The sequence below is a fragment of the Phyllostomus hastatus genome, unplaced genomic scaffold, assembly GCF_019186645.2.
Source record: "Phyllostomus hastatus isolate PE091 unplaced genomic scaffold, TTU_PhHast_1.1 phas_scaffold_93, whole genome shotgun sequence".
Classification (NCBI taxonomy): Eukaryota; Metazoa; Chordata; class Mammalia; order Chiroptera; family Phyllostomidae; genus Phyllostomus; species Phyllostomus hastatus.
The window spans coordinates 5,577,353-5,598,573 of NW_025334042.1; the positions used below are offsets into that span (position 1 = coordinate 5,577,353).

The 21,221-nt window shown below is 37.8% G+C and overlaps 1 protein-coding gene across 1 annotated transcript in view; it reads right to left on the reverse strand.

Annotated features, from left to right (window-relative positions):
* The window catches only part of LOC123812723 (RAB3A interacting protein), a 51,007-nt gene extending 30,783 nt beyond the window's left edge, over positions 1–20,224 (reverse strand). The window contains exons 1-4 of the mRNA XM_045829555.1: positions 20,074–20,224; positions 19,260–19,395; positions 1,706–1,981; positions 724–982 (exon numbers count right to left, since the gene is read on the reverse strand). Of these exons, the coding sequence (XP_045685511.1) occupies positions 724–982; positions 1,706–1,981; positions 19,260–19,270 (546 nt within the window). The 5' untranslated portion in view covers positions 19,271–19,395; positions 20,074–20,224. The remainder of the gene's footprint in view (positions 1–723; positions 983–1,705; positions 1,982–19,259; positions 19,396–20,073) is intronic.
* Between the last annotated feature and the right edge of the window lie 997 nt (positions 20,225–21,221).

Below are 21,221 nucleotides of genomic sequence, written 5' to 3' on the forward strand. Positions count from 1 at the left end.
CAATTTCACTGATTTTTTTTTTTTTGCTTTTTATTATTTCCTTCCTTCTGCTTACTCTGGTTTTGCTATTTTTCTCATTCTTAAAGTGAGAACTTAGATTGTTGATTGGAGACTTTTCCTTTTTTCTAATTATGAATATTTAATGCTATAAATTTCCCTCTGAAATTTAATTAGTCTCAGAAAAAGAATAATATATGGCTGCAAGTTTGAGAATACATAGCAGAAACTTCGAAGACAACCAAGTGGAAAGTAAGACAAATTACCAGAAAAAGAAAATTCTCCAAGGTAAGGCACAGAAAATATTCAAACCCAGCTACAAGGCAAAGGTTATATTACTAAAATAATTCCTTAAGACAAAATGACTCAGACTGAATGACTTCGAGTGAATGACCTTAAAGCCAATCACACATAAGAAGGGAAAAACTGATACATGGAACAAAACCCACCAACTGTGCATCCAGATAACATAAGGCAGGGAGCAGGCTGTGTAGGGGAGAGAAAAAGAGTTTCAGAATCTGATTTTCCAGTTAGGACTCTGAGATGAACTTCTCTATTTCTTCACCAGTTTCACAGACTCTTAAATGCTGCCCAACAGAAGCTGAAGCCGGCACATGTGCAGGGTAAGTGCAGAACCATAATGATTTCATTCGGGTTAACTCACTCCATGGAATAACATTAATTTCAAATATAATGTATGGAAGAATAAAATATCTTTTTGCTTACCCTCTGGGCTTTTGCAAGTTCTTCTTTTAATCTTTCATAGCCCTTTTCTCTGACTTCCAAAACAGACGGGCTTCGTAAACGGGACAGACTATCGGTACTCAACCCGAAAATATCATCACTGCTATCACAAGCATCTGTCACAGTAGCACCCTGCAGAAACTCCCTCTCGGCACTACAGTTGTCCTTTCTCGTAGTTAGTTTGGTTAACCCTGCTATTACTCCAGAGGTAGAACTAGGTGCTGGATCTGTAACATGGATGCTGTAAGGAGAGTTCAGCAAACATCAGCAAATGCTCAAATATAACTGGCATAAACACAGCTCTAGAAACACTCAGGTCATAAACACACAAGTCTATGCAATTTGACAGCCGCTATATTTAATGAATAGCACGTCTTCAGTCAAAGCTAACATGTTTTAAGTCCTTAATAGCCACAGGTGGCTAAAGGCTATCATATTAGCACAGAAATAGAACACGTCCATCATTACAGAAAGTTCTACTGCATAGTGCTGCTCTAGAAGAGGAGTCGGCAAACCCAACAGGCTAAGTCCAGCCTGCTGCCTATTTTTATAAGGCGCATAAGCCAAGAATTATTTATACATTTCCAAATGGTTGAGAAAAATCAAAATAATATTTTGTGGCATGAGAAAAATTTCATTTTTTATATGAAATTTAAAACTCAGTATCCACATATAAAGTATATTGAAGCTTATTCCTTTAGCACTGTGTATGACTGCTTCTGCACTTTAACAGCAGAGCTAAATAGTTGCAATAGAAACTGTACAGACCACGAAGACTAAAATATTTACTATCTGGCCCTTTATATAAAAAGTTTGCTGACCCCTGCTGTCGAGCATTAACATGTATTGTTGCTCATGGACAAGCCTACATAATTTAAATCTTCTAAAACATTAAAATTTAAAATAAGGTAACCGAACAAACTGTCCACTTGTTGAAAACAACAGCACACTGATGATCTCCTACCTGATACCAGATATTTCCGTACAATTTAAACGTCTGGGGGATGAATATACAGGTTGTGTAGGAAGGTCGGAGACATCTAAGGCATTAGCCTGGAGAGGGGCAGAGCACAAAGACGAAGGGAGAGGCCGGTAGATGACACCTGGTGAGGTGGTCTGCTCGTGGGCTACAGATGCATACACGCCAAGAAGGTCCGGAGAAGTAGGTGAAGCAAGGTTTACTTCATGGAAGCCTTCCAAGGGGTCATTAGCCATAGCAACAGCCTCATCATAAGATAACCTATCGTTAAAACAAAACGCAGGTAATTATTTTGAGACAGTGCCATTTAAAGTTAAATTATAATGTGGAACTATAAAACGTATTTAACAGTCTTTTATAAAGTATAAGCTTACAATAAGAGGTAGCAATGAGAAAAAATTACATTTAAGTGACCTCAGAGTATACATACAAGAGGCAAACAGTCAGATTTGGAATTAACTTGAGGGTGATACTAATACTGTTCAAGTGAGTCACAAATAACAATGAGGAATAAATGCAAGTTTGCTTGATACTTTTAATTCTGCTCTCATGTGGCACTGGTTAGATTTAGAAGAGGCAGTAGAATATATGTATTTAGGAGATAGACTCTACCTATCTGTTTTGTTCTGCTTCACGCCGATTATGTTTCTTTGGATGAGTCAGTGTTTTTTCTTTTGTTTTGTATTTTTGAAATAATTTCAAATTTGCATAAGAGCTACAGAGCTCTTACAAACCTTTCACAAAGATTATGAAACTATTAACATTTTGGAACCATTTAAGAATAGGTTTGAGACATATTGCCCAGTATCCCTTAATATCTCAGTGTACATATCCTAAGTACAAGGGCAATCTCTTCACAACCACAAAACCATCATCAAAATCAGGAAGTTAATGTTGATCAATATTACCACTTAAACAATGGGCTCCAATCAAATTTCACTGACTGTCCCAAAAATGTCCTTTATAGGCCTAGGACCCAAACCATGATAATGTATTACCCTCCTCTAAGCCTTAAATCTCTCCTCTGATGAGATGAGAACGGGGATAACAATACTTCCTTCCTTCTCCAAGTTGCTATAAGGATTAAGGGAGGCAAGCCACATAAGACACTTGGCAGTGTGCTATTTATCTGGCACGTAGTATGGCCTCAACAAACATTTGTTTTCATAGTCAGCCACTAATGATAACACGTATGCTTCAGTTTCTCCATTAGCAAAAAATATTCCCCATGACTACACAGTTATATCACAGAGTTCTCATGAAAACTAAAAATGTACCACTTCAATTTTCCACTTCAAGAATCTAAAAGAAGTCTTATAAATCCTTTATTGATTTCCCACTGTCTACAGAATAAGGTCCAAACTTATTAGCTTGAAAATGAAGGTCTTCGATTATCTGAAGCTAACCTCTTTCCAATTTTTTCCTTCCTGCAATAGTACCTGGATAATCATAATACCTTCTGAAAGCTTCCCCAAATTACCAACACAAGCACCAATGATGGCCTATGTCTCTTCATTAAATATTACAAAAACTCACTAAGCTGCAAATTTTTACTATCATACCCTCAATAAAAAGTGTTAAGAATAAGCCAAGTCCTGACCAGTGTGGCTCAGTCAGACATCATCCTGCAAACCAAAAGGTAGCTGGTTCGATTCTCGGTCAGAGCACATGCCTGGGTTGCAAGGTTCAGCCCCAGGTCAGGGCAAGTACAAGAGGCAACCAATGGATGTTTCTTTCTCACACTGATGTTTCTCTCCCTCTCTTTCTCCCTCCCTTCTCCTCACCCTAAAAAAAAAAAAGAAGAAATAATAAGCCAAGTAAAGAATAACAAACGCTGCTATAAAGTTGGAAAAAAGAGTTGACTAAATATTTACATATTATCTCAAAATTACAGATTACATGTGATAGACTTTCAAGAATATATACAGAGGCAATCAAAACTATAACTACTACATCTACAAATGCCAAATTTCAAATCTAATTATTGTTCTTTTCATTGTATCAAATAGTAATTTCAGTCCTCAAGAAAAAACTAGTCCTTATATTTTAATCCAAAATATTCACTATGCCAAATGAAAAATCATATTAACAAGTAGTTTATAGTGTTAAATACTCAATTATAATTTATTATTTTTTATCAGAGAGTATTTTTCATTCCTTACTCATAATACACACACACACAAACATATACCAAGCAGGCATCTATACTATACCCATTTACACTTGGGTATAGTTTACTAGTGAATTCACTTTAAGATAATAAATAAGGATTTTATTAAATTTTGAGGAATAAACTTAACCAAAGAGGTAAAATATCTGCATTCAGAAAACTACAGAACACTGAAGAAAGAAATTAGGGAAGATACAAATAAGTGGAAGCATGTACCATGTTCATGGACTGGAAGAATTAACATCATTAAAATGTCCATACTACCCAAAGCAATGTACAGATTCAACGTAATCTCTATTAAAATATCAATGATATACTTCACAGATTGAGAACAAATATTTCAAAAATTTATATGGAACCAAAAATGACCCCAAATAGCCTCAGCAATCTTGAGAAAAAAGAACAAGGTAGAGGAATCACAATGCTGATATCAAACTATATTACAAGGCCACTGTAATCAAAAGTCTGGTGCTGGCATAACAACAGACACACAGATCAATGGAACAGAATAGGGAGCCCAGAAATACTGTATTTTGCTGTATATAATGCACACCCATAACTGTGCATACATTATACACAGGATTATTATACCCATTATTATACCCATGGTATGTGATCATTATACCCACATATAATGTGAATCCTCATTTTTCCTTCAAAAATTTGAACAAAAAAGTACACATTATACATGGCAAAATACAGTAAACTCATGTCTTTTCAGTCAATTAGTATTTGACAAAGGGGGCAAGAATATAAAGTGAGGTAAAAATAGCCTCTTCAACAAATGGTGTTGGGAGATCTGGAGAGCTACATGCAAAAACAATGAAACTAGGACCACCAACTTACACTATACACCAAAATTAATTCAAAATGGATAAAAGAATTAAACATAAGCCATGACACCATGTAAGTCCTAGAGGAAAACATAGGCAGTAAAATTTCAGACATCCCACGCATCGATATTTTCACCAATATATCCTCTAGGGCAAGGGAAAAAAAGGAAAGTCTAAACAAATGGGACCTCATCAAATTAAAAAGCTTCTGCATAGCTAAAGAAAACATCATCAAAATGAAAAGTGAACCAACCATATGGAAAAACATATTTGCCACTTATACCTCAGAAAAGGGTTTGATCTCTAAAATATATAAAGAACTCATACAACTCAAAGACAAACAATCCAATTTTTAAAAAGGGGGAAAGGACCTGAACAGGCACTTCTCCAAGGGGGACACACAGAGGCCCACAGACACATGAAAGATGCTCAACATCACTAGTCATCAGAAAGATGCAAATTAAAACCACAATGAGATATCACCTCACACTGGTCAGAATGGCAGTCATAACCAAATCAACAAACAAGTGCTGGAGAGGATGTGGAGAAAAGGGAACCCTAGTGCACTATTGGTGGGAATGCAGACTGGTGCAGCCACTGTGGAAAACGGTATGGAATTTCCTCAGAAAACTAAAACTAGAACTGCCTTTTGACCCAGGGACTATATACCCTAAGAATTCTGAAACACCAAATCAAAAGAATCTATGCACCCAAATGTTCATAGCAGCGTTATTTACAACAGCCAAGTGCTTGAACAGCCTAAGTGTCCATCAGTAAATGAGCAGATCAAAGAACTATGGTACATTTACACAATGGAATACTATGCAGCAGAAAGAAAGGAGGAGCCCTTACCCTTCACGACAGCATAGATGGGACTGGAGAGGATTAGGCTAAGTGAAATAAACCAGGCAGTGAAAGACAAATACAATATAATCTCACCTATACGAGGAGCCCAATGAACAAAACAAATAAGCAAAATAGAACCAGAGGCATGGAAACAAGGAACAGACTGACAGCACCAGTGGGGGCAGGGATGGATAAGAGGGGATAGAAAGGAAGGTTCTAATCAACAAACAGGTATAAATGACCCATGGACATGGACAACAGGGTGGGGATTGACTGTGGGAGTGTGGTGGGGGGATAAGAGGGGTGGGGGGGGCAGGGGAGAGCAAAGAGGAAAAACTGGGACGACTGTAATGGAATAATAAAAAAAACTTTTGACATTTTATCGGCAACTATACTTTCTTCCTTCCCACATACTTCCAATTTATCTCTATACTTTGAAGGGTCCCTGAATCACAGAATGTGAAATCATTTCCATTTATGAAAATGTAAAATGGTACAAATCCTATGGAGGAAAATTTACTACCTAGCAATATGACATATTCATTAAATCTATGATCCAGCATGCCCACTTTCAGGGCTTTATCCCAAAGATAAACTGGCAAAATAGAAAAGATACATGCATAAAGCTAGCAGAACTAGCAAAAGGCTGATTGCAGTCTTATAACAGGAAGACTAATTGAATGAACTAATGTACATCCTTATAATGAAGCACTATGCATCTGTAAGAGTCAATTATCTACATACTGCTATGAAGTGATCTTGAGGACATACTGACAAAGTTAAAAAACAAAATAACTGTGAATACTAAGCTACCTTTTATCCAGGAAAGTAAAAAATATAAATTCACTTATTTATGTATCATACATATATATTTATATGCATACCGAGGTCTGTCCAGAAAAAGTCTAGTCACCGTTAATACACTGAGAACGGTTTGAACAACATCAATGTAACCTGGCAGCCAAGGAGAATGGACTGGAATGCACATACGTGAACAACGGTGACTTCACTGTATTAGTCACTGGACGTGGTAGACAACATTGAGTGAGCTTGTGTACTGTGTGGCTGTCACATTCAAAATGACTGAGCAAGTAGAGCAATGGATCTGCATCAAATTTTGCATTAAGCTTGAAACTATTCAGATGATTCAGAAGGCTGCAGCTATGGGCAACTGGTTATTGGCAGCTTCATCAGGACAATGTACCCACTTGTGCATCATGTCTTGTGCAGAGATTTTTGGCGAAACATCAAATCACCCAAATGACTTACCCCCAGAGCCAAGATTTGGTGCTCTGAGACTTTAGGCTTTTTCCAAAAGTAAAATCACCTTTGAAAAGGAAGAGATTTCAGATCATCAGTGAGATTCAGAAAAATACAATGGGGCAGCTGATGGTGATTGGGAGAACTGTGTGAGGTCCCATGGTACCTACTTTGAAGGGGATTGAGGCATCATTGTCCTATGTACAATGTTTCCTGTATCTTCTTCAGTAAATATCTCTATTTTTCATATTACACAGCTGGATACTTTCTGAACAGACCATTAGAAATGGAAAGACAAAAACTAATAAAAATCACTACTTACAGGAAGATGTAGAAAACAGGAAAAGGGGACAGGCATGAAAGCTTGACTTTTCCAAACTGACCTTGCCTTGTAGATTTAAATTGGAATTTAGAACCATGTAAATAATAAAATAAAATTAAATCTTAAAAGAGTATCCCTAAAAATAAAACTATTGAATCTAGCTGTGTATTGAAATGGTAGCCACACACAAAAAAAAGCTATAGCAAATAACTTCAAAACAGTAGTAAAACTGTAAATCTCTAATGCAATATACTCTAGGGACAAAAGGAAAAAAACTGTAAACTACTTTCAGTAATCCTATTATTTGTAATGATGATGTTGCTGTACTGAAACTATTACATATAATAAACAAATAAGTTATTATGTTAATGTAACTCAAAACTAAGACTTTCAGTTTATGAGAGGACACAAAAATCAAAGTTGTTAAAACTCTGAAATCCTAAATTGTAATCAGAAGTATCAGAAAAAAATTATATAAAAAACTGAATCCTAACTTTATTCACTAAAAAAGTATAGCAATAATAACCAGCTCAAGCGTAACTGTCCCTAGAATAATACCATTTCCTGGAAAGGAAAAAAAAAAAAAAAACACAACAAAGACTCCTTGGAGAAACGCCGGGGTCCAGGCCCAGGGCAGGAACGTACAGAAGGACCCGGGACAGCTTGTTGTACAAGGAAACAAGGAGGGAGGAAAGCTGTCAGAGACTGCTGAAGTGGTGCCACCAAGACTCCCACGGACCAATCATGGGGCAGTCTGAACATAAAAAGGGTAATATCTGTAAAGAACTGAAACAAAACATCTTTAAGTGTACGAGTTCATGATGATACTAAAAATAAAAACAAAACAAAATATCACTGGTCCCCTTTGATCAGAGCTGTGGAACCAATTTGTTATTTTGAAAACTGGTAAAATAAAAGAATCAAATATTTATTATCTCGACTTTCCTGTACATTATGGAACTAAACAGCTTATGAGACAGTTCTTTTGAAAAGAATTCCACTTAACAAATAAAACTTTACAAGCCCAATGAATAATGGTTCTAGGTAATAATTATCAAGAGCTACTAAAACCCTAAGGTAAAAATCTATCTGGGAAACTTTATAACTAATGGATCAGAATGACAGGAACTGAATGACACCTTTATCACAAAAAGGAAGAAAAGCAAACATTAGGAAGATCAGGTAGTGAAGAGGAAATGAGCACCTGCACTATCCACGAAGCACTGTTGCCCCATAAGGAATTAAAAAGGACCCCAGTCCAAACAGGCATCTGAGTCTTCATCAGTTATTAGGAAATACAGAAGAGAGGGGAACATATTAAATAAATCATAGGAATGAAAACAGCAAAATCTAGACTTTGGGAGACTCTGCTTGACAAACCACCTGGTTTTTTCAATAAATAAACTGGAAAAAAAGAAGTGAAGAGAATTTTAGATTTAAAAAAAGACTGAAGGGACATAACTAAATACAATGTGCAGACCATTTTTGAATTATCTGAATAAACTAAATGTAAAAACAAACACTGTAAGACAATCAAGGGAACCAAAACAGTGGATATTACTAATATTATAAATTACTGTTAATTTGAAGGATAAGGGTATTAGAGTTACATAAAAACTCCTTATCTTTTAGAGATACACACTGAAGTATTTATAGATGAAATAGGATTACTTGTGTTTGTTTCAAAATAATCCAGGGGGAGAGGAAGGAAATGTGGAGCTGAGCCACCCAACTACAAGTGCCAATCACACAGGACTACAGGGCTGCTTCTCCCAGAAAAGCAGCTAGTATCTACTGAGCACTTTAAATGTCAGTATAGTCCAGTACATTACAGCTGAGGAAACCACAGCTTAAGGTAGTCAGGATTAAAACCTATGTATGTAGGACTCCAGAATCCAACCTCCTTAACCACCATGGTATACTACCACCACTAGACTTGCTTTGACATTCATTCCATTGTTAGACTGTTGGAGGAAAAATGTTTCTCCTTATATGATGAATTCAAATCCATCCTCCCTGCAACATCCACCCTATTTCCCCTCTACATAACATAATATTTAGCTATTCTTTCAACAAGTGTCTACTGAGGGCCTACTACCTGCCAGGCTCTGGGGAAAGATGAGAAATATCTCTGCTTCCAAAAAATATCAATATAGTAGGAGGGACTGACAAGTAGAGAAAAGGATACATTGTGATTTAAGTCTTAGAAGATGCAAAGGTAGAAGAGACTACACAGGAAGGGTAAATACATCAGACAGAAAGGACTTCCAGAAAAACTAAAGCAGAAGACAAGACCCAAAGTACAGGTAGGTAATAATAATGAAGACAAAGCCCTTTCCAAACACACCTAAGATGTGAAAGCAAAGCATTTACAGAAAGCACAAACATGCCCGATGAAAAAGAGGCAGGTTTGAATCCTGCCTCTGACAAAGTACTGGGACAGTTTGGACCTAGGCTGGCTCATCTGGAAATCTGTGCCTCGGTTTTCTACCACGAGGGATACGAATGACAGCAAATCACACAGACAGCGCCTGGGGCAGCACCTCTAAGCAGTGCCTCTGCCCACCGTGTTTCATTTGAGGAGGGTGCATTTAAACACCAAATCACTTCTGAAAAAGAGACTATCTTAAGATTAAATTTAGCATTTTTTTTCCAAGTGTGAAATTTTCATAAAATGTAATTTAGCTGGTAAAGAGATAATAATCTCACTGGTCTGAAAATCTTTTACTCTTTAAAATACATGGAAGCTTTAAGATTTTACATTCAAAGTTCTTATATGAGTAAGATAAACTTATTTTTAAGCAGTACTCTTTGCATTAGTAAGTAATTCAAAAAAATCTACTTTCAATTGTAGATTAGCCCAATTCATAAACTAAACTTGTTAAGAATCACTACTAACATGTGACAAAGTTGATTCTATTAAATCTTACGGGTGAATTACTAATACAGCTTGGCTGGCTGGTTTATTATTCAGTTTCAAGAAATAAAACCGATTTCCAATCATAAAGGAAATCTGCTTAAAACAATTATTTCTGATTCCCAACATGCATTTCCTATTATATCTTCTTTCTATAAGTTGGTAATATCATAGAAAAAGCAGCAGCCAATATCTACCAAAAGTTAACTATGTGCCATATACTTTTGCTAAGAATTTCACATGTATTAACTCATTCAGTACCTACAAAAATCCTAATAACTTTTCATAAAAGTTATTTTTTTCTAATAAAAATTAGTTTTCTAATTATAAACACAAGGTATCCGTAGAACAACTCAAGAAATTAAGATGAACTACTGGTACAGTATTTTCAATTAAACATCTCAAGGACATGGGTAAAATAAATACATATAATAAATGAAATCAAGAAACTCAACTTAGTATGTCAGTAGCCCCCCAAATAAATAAAATCTTTTTTACCACAAAAACCACATCCCCTTAGAGTTTACTTGCAGGATAAAAAAAAATATGTTAAAGCTGTGATTTTAGTCTTTTATCAACTTAACATGTGAAAATTAAATAATTTTAATTCAGTATTTACTAAAACTCCTCAAAGCACTATACTTTGGGAAGTAAGGAATCTCCAACACAGAAGGTTATATCGCATCATAGCAGAGCAGAAATGACAGTACCTGAAAAAGGAAGAGAAGGTTCTAGTTTTGACCAAGCTCTAAGTTACATATGCAAGTTTAGGCAGGTCACTAAACTTCTCTGAGCCCAAATATTTTAGTGACATTACAGTAAGTATGCACTTTGTAGAATGTGGATACAATCGTCACTTCAGGATTAATTCCAAGCAACATTTTCCATTTTAAATGAAGCTTTTAATAATCTGTCACGTGTGCTTCTCCAGCCTGATTTTCTGTCTTTTCTTTCTGTTAGTTTTTTTAGTGCCAAAACCTCGTCCCCTGACTGTCCTACTTGACTCCATCTATTTAGCTAGAATTGGACCCAATGATCCTAATTGTGAAGTGTGAGTATACTTGTCTGTGGAAGGCAGCCTGGGTGGGGTGTGACTTCTCAATGGGAAAAATTAATCAGTATTTGCTACCTCACCAAAAGTCTTGTACTCTGGAATCAGGCTCAAATCCTATCTGAGCTAGTCACTAATAATGTGATACTAAAGCCTTAAGTCTAAATTTGTCACCTGAAAAATATGGTAAAACCCTGCACCTATCTCATAAGGTTGCCATGAGAATTAAGTCAGACAATACAGACAAAGGGCTTAGCACCATTATCTGCCACTTACCAACTTAAATTAGTTATTACTAATTATACTGTCTCAAGGTATTTTCTAAATCATACCTCCCAAATATTTTTGTCACTCTGTATCAGCGCAATCATCATCATCAAGGAGAACAAAAAGCAAGAGCTGTTTTGTTGGTTTAAATGTATTACTAAAAATTAAAAGTTTATCGCCCTGGCCGGGTGGCACAGCTAAATAGAGAGTCATGCAGCACAGGAAAAGGCTGTGGGTTCAGTCCTGCATCAGGGCACGCATGGGGCAACCAAGTAATGTGCCCCCGAGCCCTCCCCGCTTCCTCTCTCTCTACCATCAATAAAAACATATCCTCAGGTGAAGATTTAAAGAAATCAAACTCATAGTTTTTAATGTTCTTCCTCAACAAAGTGAGCATATACATTATACTGTCAAAAGAAATAAGTTTAAGGATTATATAATGTATTGTCTTCCTCTTTCAATTTACTGACAGACTGTTGGAGAATGGAGGGAAGGAAGTCCAGATGCTTCTTTTAATTCCCAAGTGACTTCTTAATTTAGCATAAATTATGAAAGAAAACAGCTTCTGTCATTAAAAATTAGATTGCTACTTCAATAGCATGTATAATGAATTAAAGTGTTACAACAAATTCCATCAATTAATTCATTTCCATAAAAACCTTCACCAACATTTAAAATATATATTTACCATATTTTGCATATTTTTTCATGTATAATTTTGCCCAAATTTTTTAGGTAAAATAAGGATGAGCATTATACATGGGTAGTACTAATTCCATATCTATGTTTTTAATTCCTTTATTTATGCTTATGCATTAAAGTATAACTCTAGAAAGCAATAACAATATCTGTATGCAAAATAATACCCTTGAATATGATCATTGATTTTGTTTCTAAATATAAATAAAGAAAAATGGAATTAAAAAGCCAAACCAGACCTGGCTGGTGTAGCTCAGTGGATTGAGCGCAGGCTGTGAACCAAAGCGTTGCAGGTTCGATTCCCTGTCAGGGTACATGCCTGGGTTGCAGGCCACAGCCCCCAGCAACCACACATTGATGTTTCTTTCTCTCTCTCTCTCTCTCTCTCTCTCTCTCTCTCTCTCTCTCTCTCTCTCTCTCTCTCTCTCTCCCCCCCTTCCCTCTCTAAAAATAAATAAATAAAATCTTAAAAAAAAAAAGCTAAACTGAAAGTTTTTTTTTCCCTGAAAGTTTGGGCCAAAAATGTGGGTGTGCATTACACACAGCAAAATATGGAATATATTAAGCACACTTATACATATTATATTAAGCACAGCAAAATATGGAATATATTAAGCACACTCATACATATTATAAGTGTATTTAATACATTTTATCAATTATATTTATTCTAACTGGAATGGAAGGATGATTGCCAGCTTCAACTCCTCAAGGCAAATCCTCAGTACTAAGTTCTAAGAACACAGGTCTGAAAACGGACTAAAGAGGTGGCAGTCTGCCTCTAAGTGACAACCCTGAGGGTTGTGGGGAAAAGAGGAGGGAGAAGAGAATGTTTCAAGGAAAAGCAAAATATAAGTTAGATTTTAAGTGCTAATAGAAGTCCAATAGATGAGCAAGGCAAGGAAATAGGATAGGACAGTCAGGAAATGAGAGTTTGACACTAACAAAGGAAGACAGAAAATCAGGCTGGAGAAGTACACATGTGACAGACCACTAAAAGCTTCATTTAACATGGAAAATGTTGCTTGGAATTTATCCTGAAGCGATGATCAGATCCACATTTTAGACGGTGCATATGTACTGTAATGTTACTAGAAAAATGACTCCCAAGGCAATAAGAACTTTAGAGAAGAGACTTTTATGCAATTGTTTAAGAGATTAGTTACTGAAACAGGGTAGACAAGCGATTATGAAGATCTGATCTAATGCCATGGTCATGCATTGCAAATAGATAAAATGGAGACATATACAGATGAAAAGCATTCTAACAGCTTGATTCACATATACATACACATGACATTACACACATATGCATTACATTACTATATGCTATATGTGTGACACACATACATATTATTCTAGTTACTCCTCACAGCATCCCCTTGAAATTGTCCTTATCTTTATTTTACAGATACAGAAACTGAGGCTCAAAGAGATTTATTAACTTCGATGCTCAGTCAATAAATAACAGAGCTAGGATTGAAAGGCTGGTGTGTGACTCCAACATCTGACTCCACCACATTTAAAAATCATGTAAAAGGTAAAACTGAAGAAGAAAAAGGGGTAAAACTGGGGAGAAAGGAGTAGGACTCAGAAAAAGGCTACATCAAGGCAGAGGATCTCCCACGACAGGCTCCCTGCAAGCAACCATAAATGAACGAGTCAAGCAAAAGAATACTGCTGAATCTCAGAGCCCTTGTCTTACTTTCAGAAAGACAAAAGGAAAGTTTTTCTAATACACTGCTACTGAGATGAGCATTTGTTATTGCTTTGTGTTCTTGCTACTCTTTTTTCCTATACTGTCTTTGGAACCATTATTTCTTCCTCTATTTTGCTACTATGCTGGGATTTTAAATATTTTTTCATCCCCTTATAGGAGGATTTAGGGGGGAAACTAGCATATAAAAAAAATAAACAAAAACTTGATTATACTAAGTGGCCTTATTTTTGTGTATTCAAAAAAAGGGTGGATAATTTGATACTCAGGAATCAGTGTGAATTTTTAAAGTATATTATAATACTTACAGATTTAATTATATAATTCCTGGAATTTGCTCAAAATAATACAGGATAGGGGAGAAGTAGATGAGGCAGAACTGACTGTGGTTGATGGTTACCAGGACTCAATGATGGGAACTCTGAGTTCATTACACTATAGAGAGAGTTTATTTTATTTAAAATCCTCCATAATTAGAAAGCTTTGAGATGTTTTTTCAAATACTACATAATGGAGGAAAAAACAAAACAAAGAAGTGTGTGTTTATAATGTATATATGAATATAAAAATCATTTTCTTATTAACTTTCATTATAATTTTTAAAGTTAGTTTTCCTAATTAACATTTGGATTATAACCAAAAAATTCATTTACATTTTGAGAAGCACACTGTTTACAAACATAGATTTAATTAATAACCCAAGAGAAAAATTAGTCAGTTGGTCAATGAAGTTACACAATCTTCCCACTCATTAATATAGACCACAATTATTTTCCACTTACTAATTCCACAATATGTACGACCCAACATAAGATGTTAGTTATTACAAATTCTGAAAATAAGGGTTTTCAGAAATGCTCAGTACTTCCTGGGTTACTAATATGGTATTTATAAATCCTTGTAACAAATATTTTTTAAATAGTTTTGCAAGTTTCTCTTTCTTAATAGTGGAAGCCTCCTTATTTTGTGTGTGCAAGAATATATGTCAGCTAAACATTCAACAGGCACTGAAGTATGTATTAAATGAACAACAGAGTACTTAAAGAGGGGATGAATAGCAAGGCAGTGAGGAGTAGATAGAGTGATTACAGCATCTTTCCTGGAAAAAAAAAGAGACATAAAACAGTATCTTGAGAGTATCAAGACTGGAGAAACTGAATGTTCCAAGTTTGGGAAAATATGAGCATTTAATTAAACAAGCTTCAGAAAACACTCCTTCTAGTTCAGATTTTGTCATTGACTAGCGAGTGGGTGAACTTGGACAAGTCATTTAATATCTGTGAGTTCAAACACAATTCTCTTCTTCCCAACAGGAAATTAATGCACATTTACCATATTTTGCCATGTATAATGCACACCCACATTCTGCACACATTATACATGGGATTATCATGCCCATTATTATACCCACGGTATGTAATCATTATACCTATGTATAATGTGCATTCTTATTTTCCCCCAAAATATTTAAGCAAAAAAGTATGTATTATACACAGCAAAATATGGTACAGATTGTTTTTCTGAACTTACTTTGGTTGTTCATTCATATTTTATCCCTATTTGTTAACCTATTTGTTAACCAAGCGCCCAAAACAAATACTCAATGCTATTACTCTTCTCTAGATACATCAAATTACAATCTACTTATTTAAGTGGTTCTCAGCTATCATCTGTATGCTCCTTTATGCTTCTCGCGCACTCTTACGTTCTTAAATAGAGCTTCTGGACACTAGACTGTCAGTTAGTTCATCTACTTATATGTGGAATTTCACCGACTATCATTATGCTTACATTTACAACCCTGTTGTCAACTATAAGCAACAAATCGCCCATAAATTTGAACTATTTCAATAATTTTCATTCTGTTTCCTCTGAGCTAAGTAATCTTGGCTTATGGCTATAGCTATTTAATTGTGTGTGGCTGATAGCCTAAGATAAATCAAGATTACTTTTTTACATTTTTCTAACAATGACTATATACAATCTAAGCTTATAAAACTACATCATTTAGTTTTAGTTGAAAGAAAAGCAGAGGGGAAAACAGAGATGGCAAGTTAATGCTCCCTGTTGTAAGCATCCCTCTCCCCCTTAACGTAATTTCCTCAGTTCTCACTCTGAACACTCACTTCCACTTCTATCGCTAGATCAACTTCAACTCATCCTAACATTCTTCTACTGACAGTCCATCACCAAATACAGCACAGCAACTACCAAACCTATTAAAAGGGTTAAAGAGACCTCCTTGTCATTAACATCACAAATACAATGTAAATATCAAAACTAATAAATATTAAAAGAGAGCCATGTACTTGGTGCTCTGGAAGCATAGAAGAAAAAAATAATGTATTCCCTGCCAAAAAGCTAAAGATATCAGAACAGAAAAGGAGAAAGTAGTTAGAAAGGAGTTTTTGAAGCTCACAGATTTTATTTTTAGGGTATCAAGTACATTGAAGCAATTAATTTAGTAACCAATTTACTAGCCTTAGAACTGCATCTTAACCAGAACTATATAGGACAAAGGCCTAAAGTGTACTCAGACTATCCTCAAAGCTTTCCCTCATTACTTCAACACACAAATAATCTCCACCCCACTATTCAACCTTCCTTCCTCCCCACTGTCCAACTATTACAGCACTTTGTCTTATTTTCCACTTAACATTACAACAGTATGTGTATGTGAAAAGTGCCTTCTAAATTTGGAGGCATGTATAAAAGATATGGAAATGACTCTATCGCCTCCATTCCACAATTCTTATGAATACTTTCCTTTAACCCCCACTGTGACTGGCAGAGCAGATCCTCAATGAGTATTTGATTTAAAACTCTCTGGTGGCACATGAATAATTACTTATTATACTAATATTAAGCTATAAAAGCTAAATTAAAAACAATTCTTCAATATTACAACCTACACATGACGAAGCAGTAGAGTGTGGTGGTTCAAGGTATGCACATAAAAGACAAATGGCCTGACTTTCAATCTAGTCCTGTCACTTAACTATTAGTTTTGTGACCCTAAGCAAGCTACATCGCTCAGGTCCTTAATCTTCCCAACTATAAAATGGAATAAAATTAGGGATTACCTAACTCTTAGGTCACTGTACTTGTAAGTTAGTACAGTGCAGGGGTGTCCAACCTTTTGGCGTCTCTGGGCAACACTGAAAGAATAGTTGTCTTGGGTCACCCATTAAATACACAAACACTGACAAAAACTGATGAGCAAAAACAAGGTCCGAGCATAATTATTGTGATATCTGCCACCACAGATAAGCAAAATGTCCTCACATACTAACCTTAATTAGTCTACAGCCATGCCACCCTGAACACGGCGGATCTCGTCTGATTTCGGAAGCTAAGCAGGGTCAGGCCTGGTTAGTACTTTGATGGGAGACATAATAACCCTAATTATGCAGTGGTCCTTTCGACAGTTTTTTAAAATCATCGAGCAGGTCCCAAGTTTGTGATCACTAATATAGCAAATGAATATATCTAAGTTATAAAACTTAGTAATAAAACTAAGTGATGTTTTAAGTAAATTTACGATTTTGTGTTGAACCGCATGCAGAGCCATCCTGGGCCACAGGCGATGCAGCCCACGGGCCGCGGGTTAGACACCGCTGGCACAGCGCTTAGACCAGAACTTCATACACGGTAAGCTCTAGACTCAACAGCAGCAGTAGCACTAGTATCACCTTTATCAGAAAACCTGAATGTTTTTTACCAGATATACAAATAATAACACCTTTCAACTCTGCACCTGTTTATAGTTAGTTACAAAACTCTTTCACTCTGTATATCTTTACAATGTTTGAAGAAAAAAAATTAAAAGGCTTTTCTTCTAACAGCAAGATATATGCTATTGTAGTACGACTGTATACAACTGCTAATTTTAATTCTGTAACTTCCACAAGGGCTTTCAGATTAGACCGTGAATGGAAGAAGCACAGTCACACTCAGTTTTTAATCCTGTTGCTGCCATTAGTCAGCTATTATGACCATCAACAAGTAAACACAGGCAAATTGTTTCACCTCGATAAGCCTCAATTTCCTAATTTCTAAAATGCGATACCATTACCTATACCCCAGGAATGCCCCAACGTACAAGGAGTCAAGGTACCTGAGGCAACAAGCACAATGCAGGGCACACTGTCAAGCTTACATTTTGGTTTCTGTCCCCCACACCCCCCACATCTCATACAGAGTACCTCATTTAACTCTCTTCCCACTCTCATAAAGTTCACATTAGGTTGAACCATGTGAAAAACAGTTGATTACTGGCAAATTCATATGGCTCAACCTAATACTATGTCACTTACAATCAGAGAAAATAAGCTCAGGGAGGTTAAATAATTCACTCAAGGTCATGTGTGCAGTAAGTAACAGAACTAAAACTTTAAAAAACAGATTTAATAACCTTTCATTTGGCCAGCTTACTAACTGGTTCAATGAGTCCTACTCAGGGTGAGAAAAAAGAAGGTATAGTAGCCACAACAACACATATCAATCTACTGTAACCTACAAGTTTTTGTTCTGCTATATTAAAAAATGGTGAAGACCTAGATTCTTAAGAACCTTTAATTTTTAAATTATTTGTGGAATATTTCTGTGTGTGTTGGTGGGGTAGGGAAAGTCAGAGGAAAAAATATCGAAGGAAGAATATGTATAACTACGTTAATTCATAAAGTACAACTGGATCTAATTAGAAACCCCAGTAATTACAAACCCCACATGCAGCTGAACAATGAATGTCCAATCCTGGTGAAAGGTTAGAAGTTTTCAATGCCACTAATGAGTTCTTTGCCAAACACATAAGGAAGAATTATATTAAATGTACCCACTTTGATTCAAATAGGTATGCACTAATACATAACTTCAGTGAAAAAAATTGACTTTTCTTCCAATAGCAATACACTATTGTAGTAAAATTGTACAGAACTGCTAAATTTATTTCTATAATTCCACAAAAGCTTTAGATCACTTAAACCATATTTGGGTTACAGTGTCCATCCAAACATGATTCACAGTACTAGTAAAAAACAAATATTAACAGAACAAGGCCCCATAACACTGGTTGAATATTTAACAACATAAAACGTTCACTATGATTGGTCTACAAATCTATTGTCTCTTTTCTCCTTGATATGTCATTCACCTTTCTTTTAAAAAAATGCATGAACAACAAAATAAGAATGAGGATAATAAATAGAAAATGGATCTTTCCACAGATTTACAATAGAACAGTTTTGTTTTAATCCTCTTATCGGCCTCTCCAATTATAGAAGCATTCCACCGCAGCAAAGAATATAGGGTTCTTTCCTCACACTGAAAGGAGCTGGAGAGGGAAACACAAGAGTGTGAAACAGGAAGTGTCGGAATATGCTACATTTCTTCCAAACTAAATTTCCCGTCTCTCCGGAATCAGTTTTAAGTCAGCGCTCTTAATTTACAAGACCTTACCCTTTAGCCATTACAGATATGTTTTTAATCCCATAGCAACTGGCACCTCTTCTCGTGCTGCAGGATCCCACCTAACATCACTTCTAGAATCCATTAAGCTCTCTTTTCCCCCGGCGGTCGGAGCGAGTCGTCATCCCTGGAAAGAGCAGTGTAATCACAATTACGTCTGTGCATCTGGTCTCAACTCCCCGGAACAAAAGTCAGGCTGAACCGGGCTGCCTCCTACAGCGCGACTCCCAGCGATTGCTTTTGCCCACCAGGTTTCGGCGAAACCTCCGAGAGTGACCTCTGCGGCTCGGTAAGGTGCCTGACACCTCGTTTACTAAGACCCCTGATCCGCGACTACAGTTTCACCTCGCTGCAGCTAGAGCGCTGCGCCGGGCTCCAGACTTACTCCAAACTCTCTCTAGACCCCCCTCCGCGACTCCGGGCCCCAGCTCCCAGCCGAGCGCGCCCCTCCGACAGGTAACCCGGCTCCGGGCTCCCAGCTTCGGGCGGTCGGGACCGCGCAGTTAATGAGTAACAAGCCCGTACCTGGGGAGGGGCGGGGAAAGCTGCGGGCGCCCGACGCCTACTAAAGAACCCGGGACGTCCAGATGCCCAAACACCCGCGCCGCCGCCGCTGCCCGGGGTGCCAGAGCCCGCGGAAGGAGGCAGGGAGCGCGCTCGCCGAGCAGGATCCCCGCGCGCCGCGCCCGCACCTGCACTGGCCACGGCAGCCCCTCCAGGCAGGCTCGCGGGAGGAGGGCGCGCGGGCGCCGATGAGGGGCGGTGCTCCGCGCCCCGGGCCTTTCTCGCGCGCGGCCGCACTCACCTGACGAACCCACGGTCGCCACTGCCCGTGCTCAGAGACGCTCGCAGAGCAGCACAGAGCGCGCCTCGAAGCACCGAGAGACTGAGGACGACCGCCGGCCGATGCCGCTACACTCAGCCGCGGCGGGGGAACTGCGCTGGGAGCCGCCGAGGGAGTGCGGGAGTGCGCCTGCGCCGGGAGCGGCCGGGCCCGCGGTGGGAAGGCGGTGCTGGAGGCGGGGCAGGGGCGGGGCCGGCGTGGGGCCTGAGGGACCCGCACGCTTCCGCGCCCCCTGGCTCCAAGCGGGGCTCCTCGCAGGTGCCTGGGCGGAGGCCCCAGGTGCCTCTGCGGGCGGTTTCCCTGGGAACCTGAGCGTCCTGGCTCTAAGCCGTGTTTCCCGGACTCGACCGGCAGTCTCGGGTTCACTTCGGGTGTGCTGGGCTCACCAGGAGTCGGAAAATGAACCTTCGATGTGAGTTGAGGACTGCTAGAACCAATCTGAGACTTGGCGTCCATATATACCTCTCAACGTGTGTCTATCTGTGTCGGAAGAGTGGGGGGATGGGAGGAGGGAGAGTCTAATAGAACCCAGATCCCATCCTTCCAGCATCTACTGGAGCGTTCGAGAATGTCGTTTCTGTGCCTGCCTTCTCATCTTTTGTGTGAGCTGTTATAAAATTTCCACTTCCCATCCCCCGTCAGGTCCTCCTAGTAGGGAAAGTGAAGATACAGACCCAAGCTCCCAAAATCTGATCAAAAAGAGGCAGTCACCATATGCGTCTGTATGTTTCATGGGATATACATGTGGACCAGGGTCATCATTCTGTATGTTGTTCTCATCTTTTAAAGGCAATAAAGAAGAGTAGATTAGGTGTATGTCCATAGGAATCAGAATTCCTGGGTTTGAATTTCCCACCTCTAGTTGTGTGACCTTGGGTGAGTTGATCTCTAAGAACCCCAATTTTCTCATCAGAAATGGGGATAGTTAAGAGTACCTACTCACTGAGTCATTGAGAGATTAAGTGGTTTAATACATGTAAAACACTTGGTGTACTGCAGGACACACCATGCCTAATGAATATTAGTTTTAATCATTAATAACATTATTACTATTTTTTAATTAATAACATTATTACTATTATCATCCACCTATATCCAAACAGAAACCT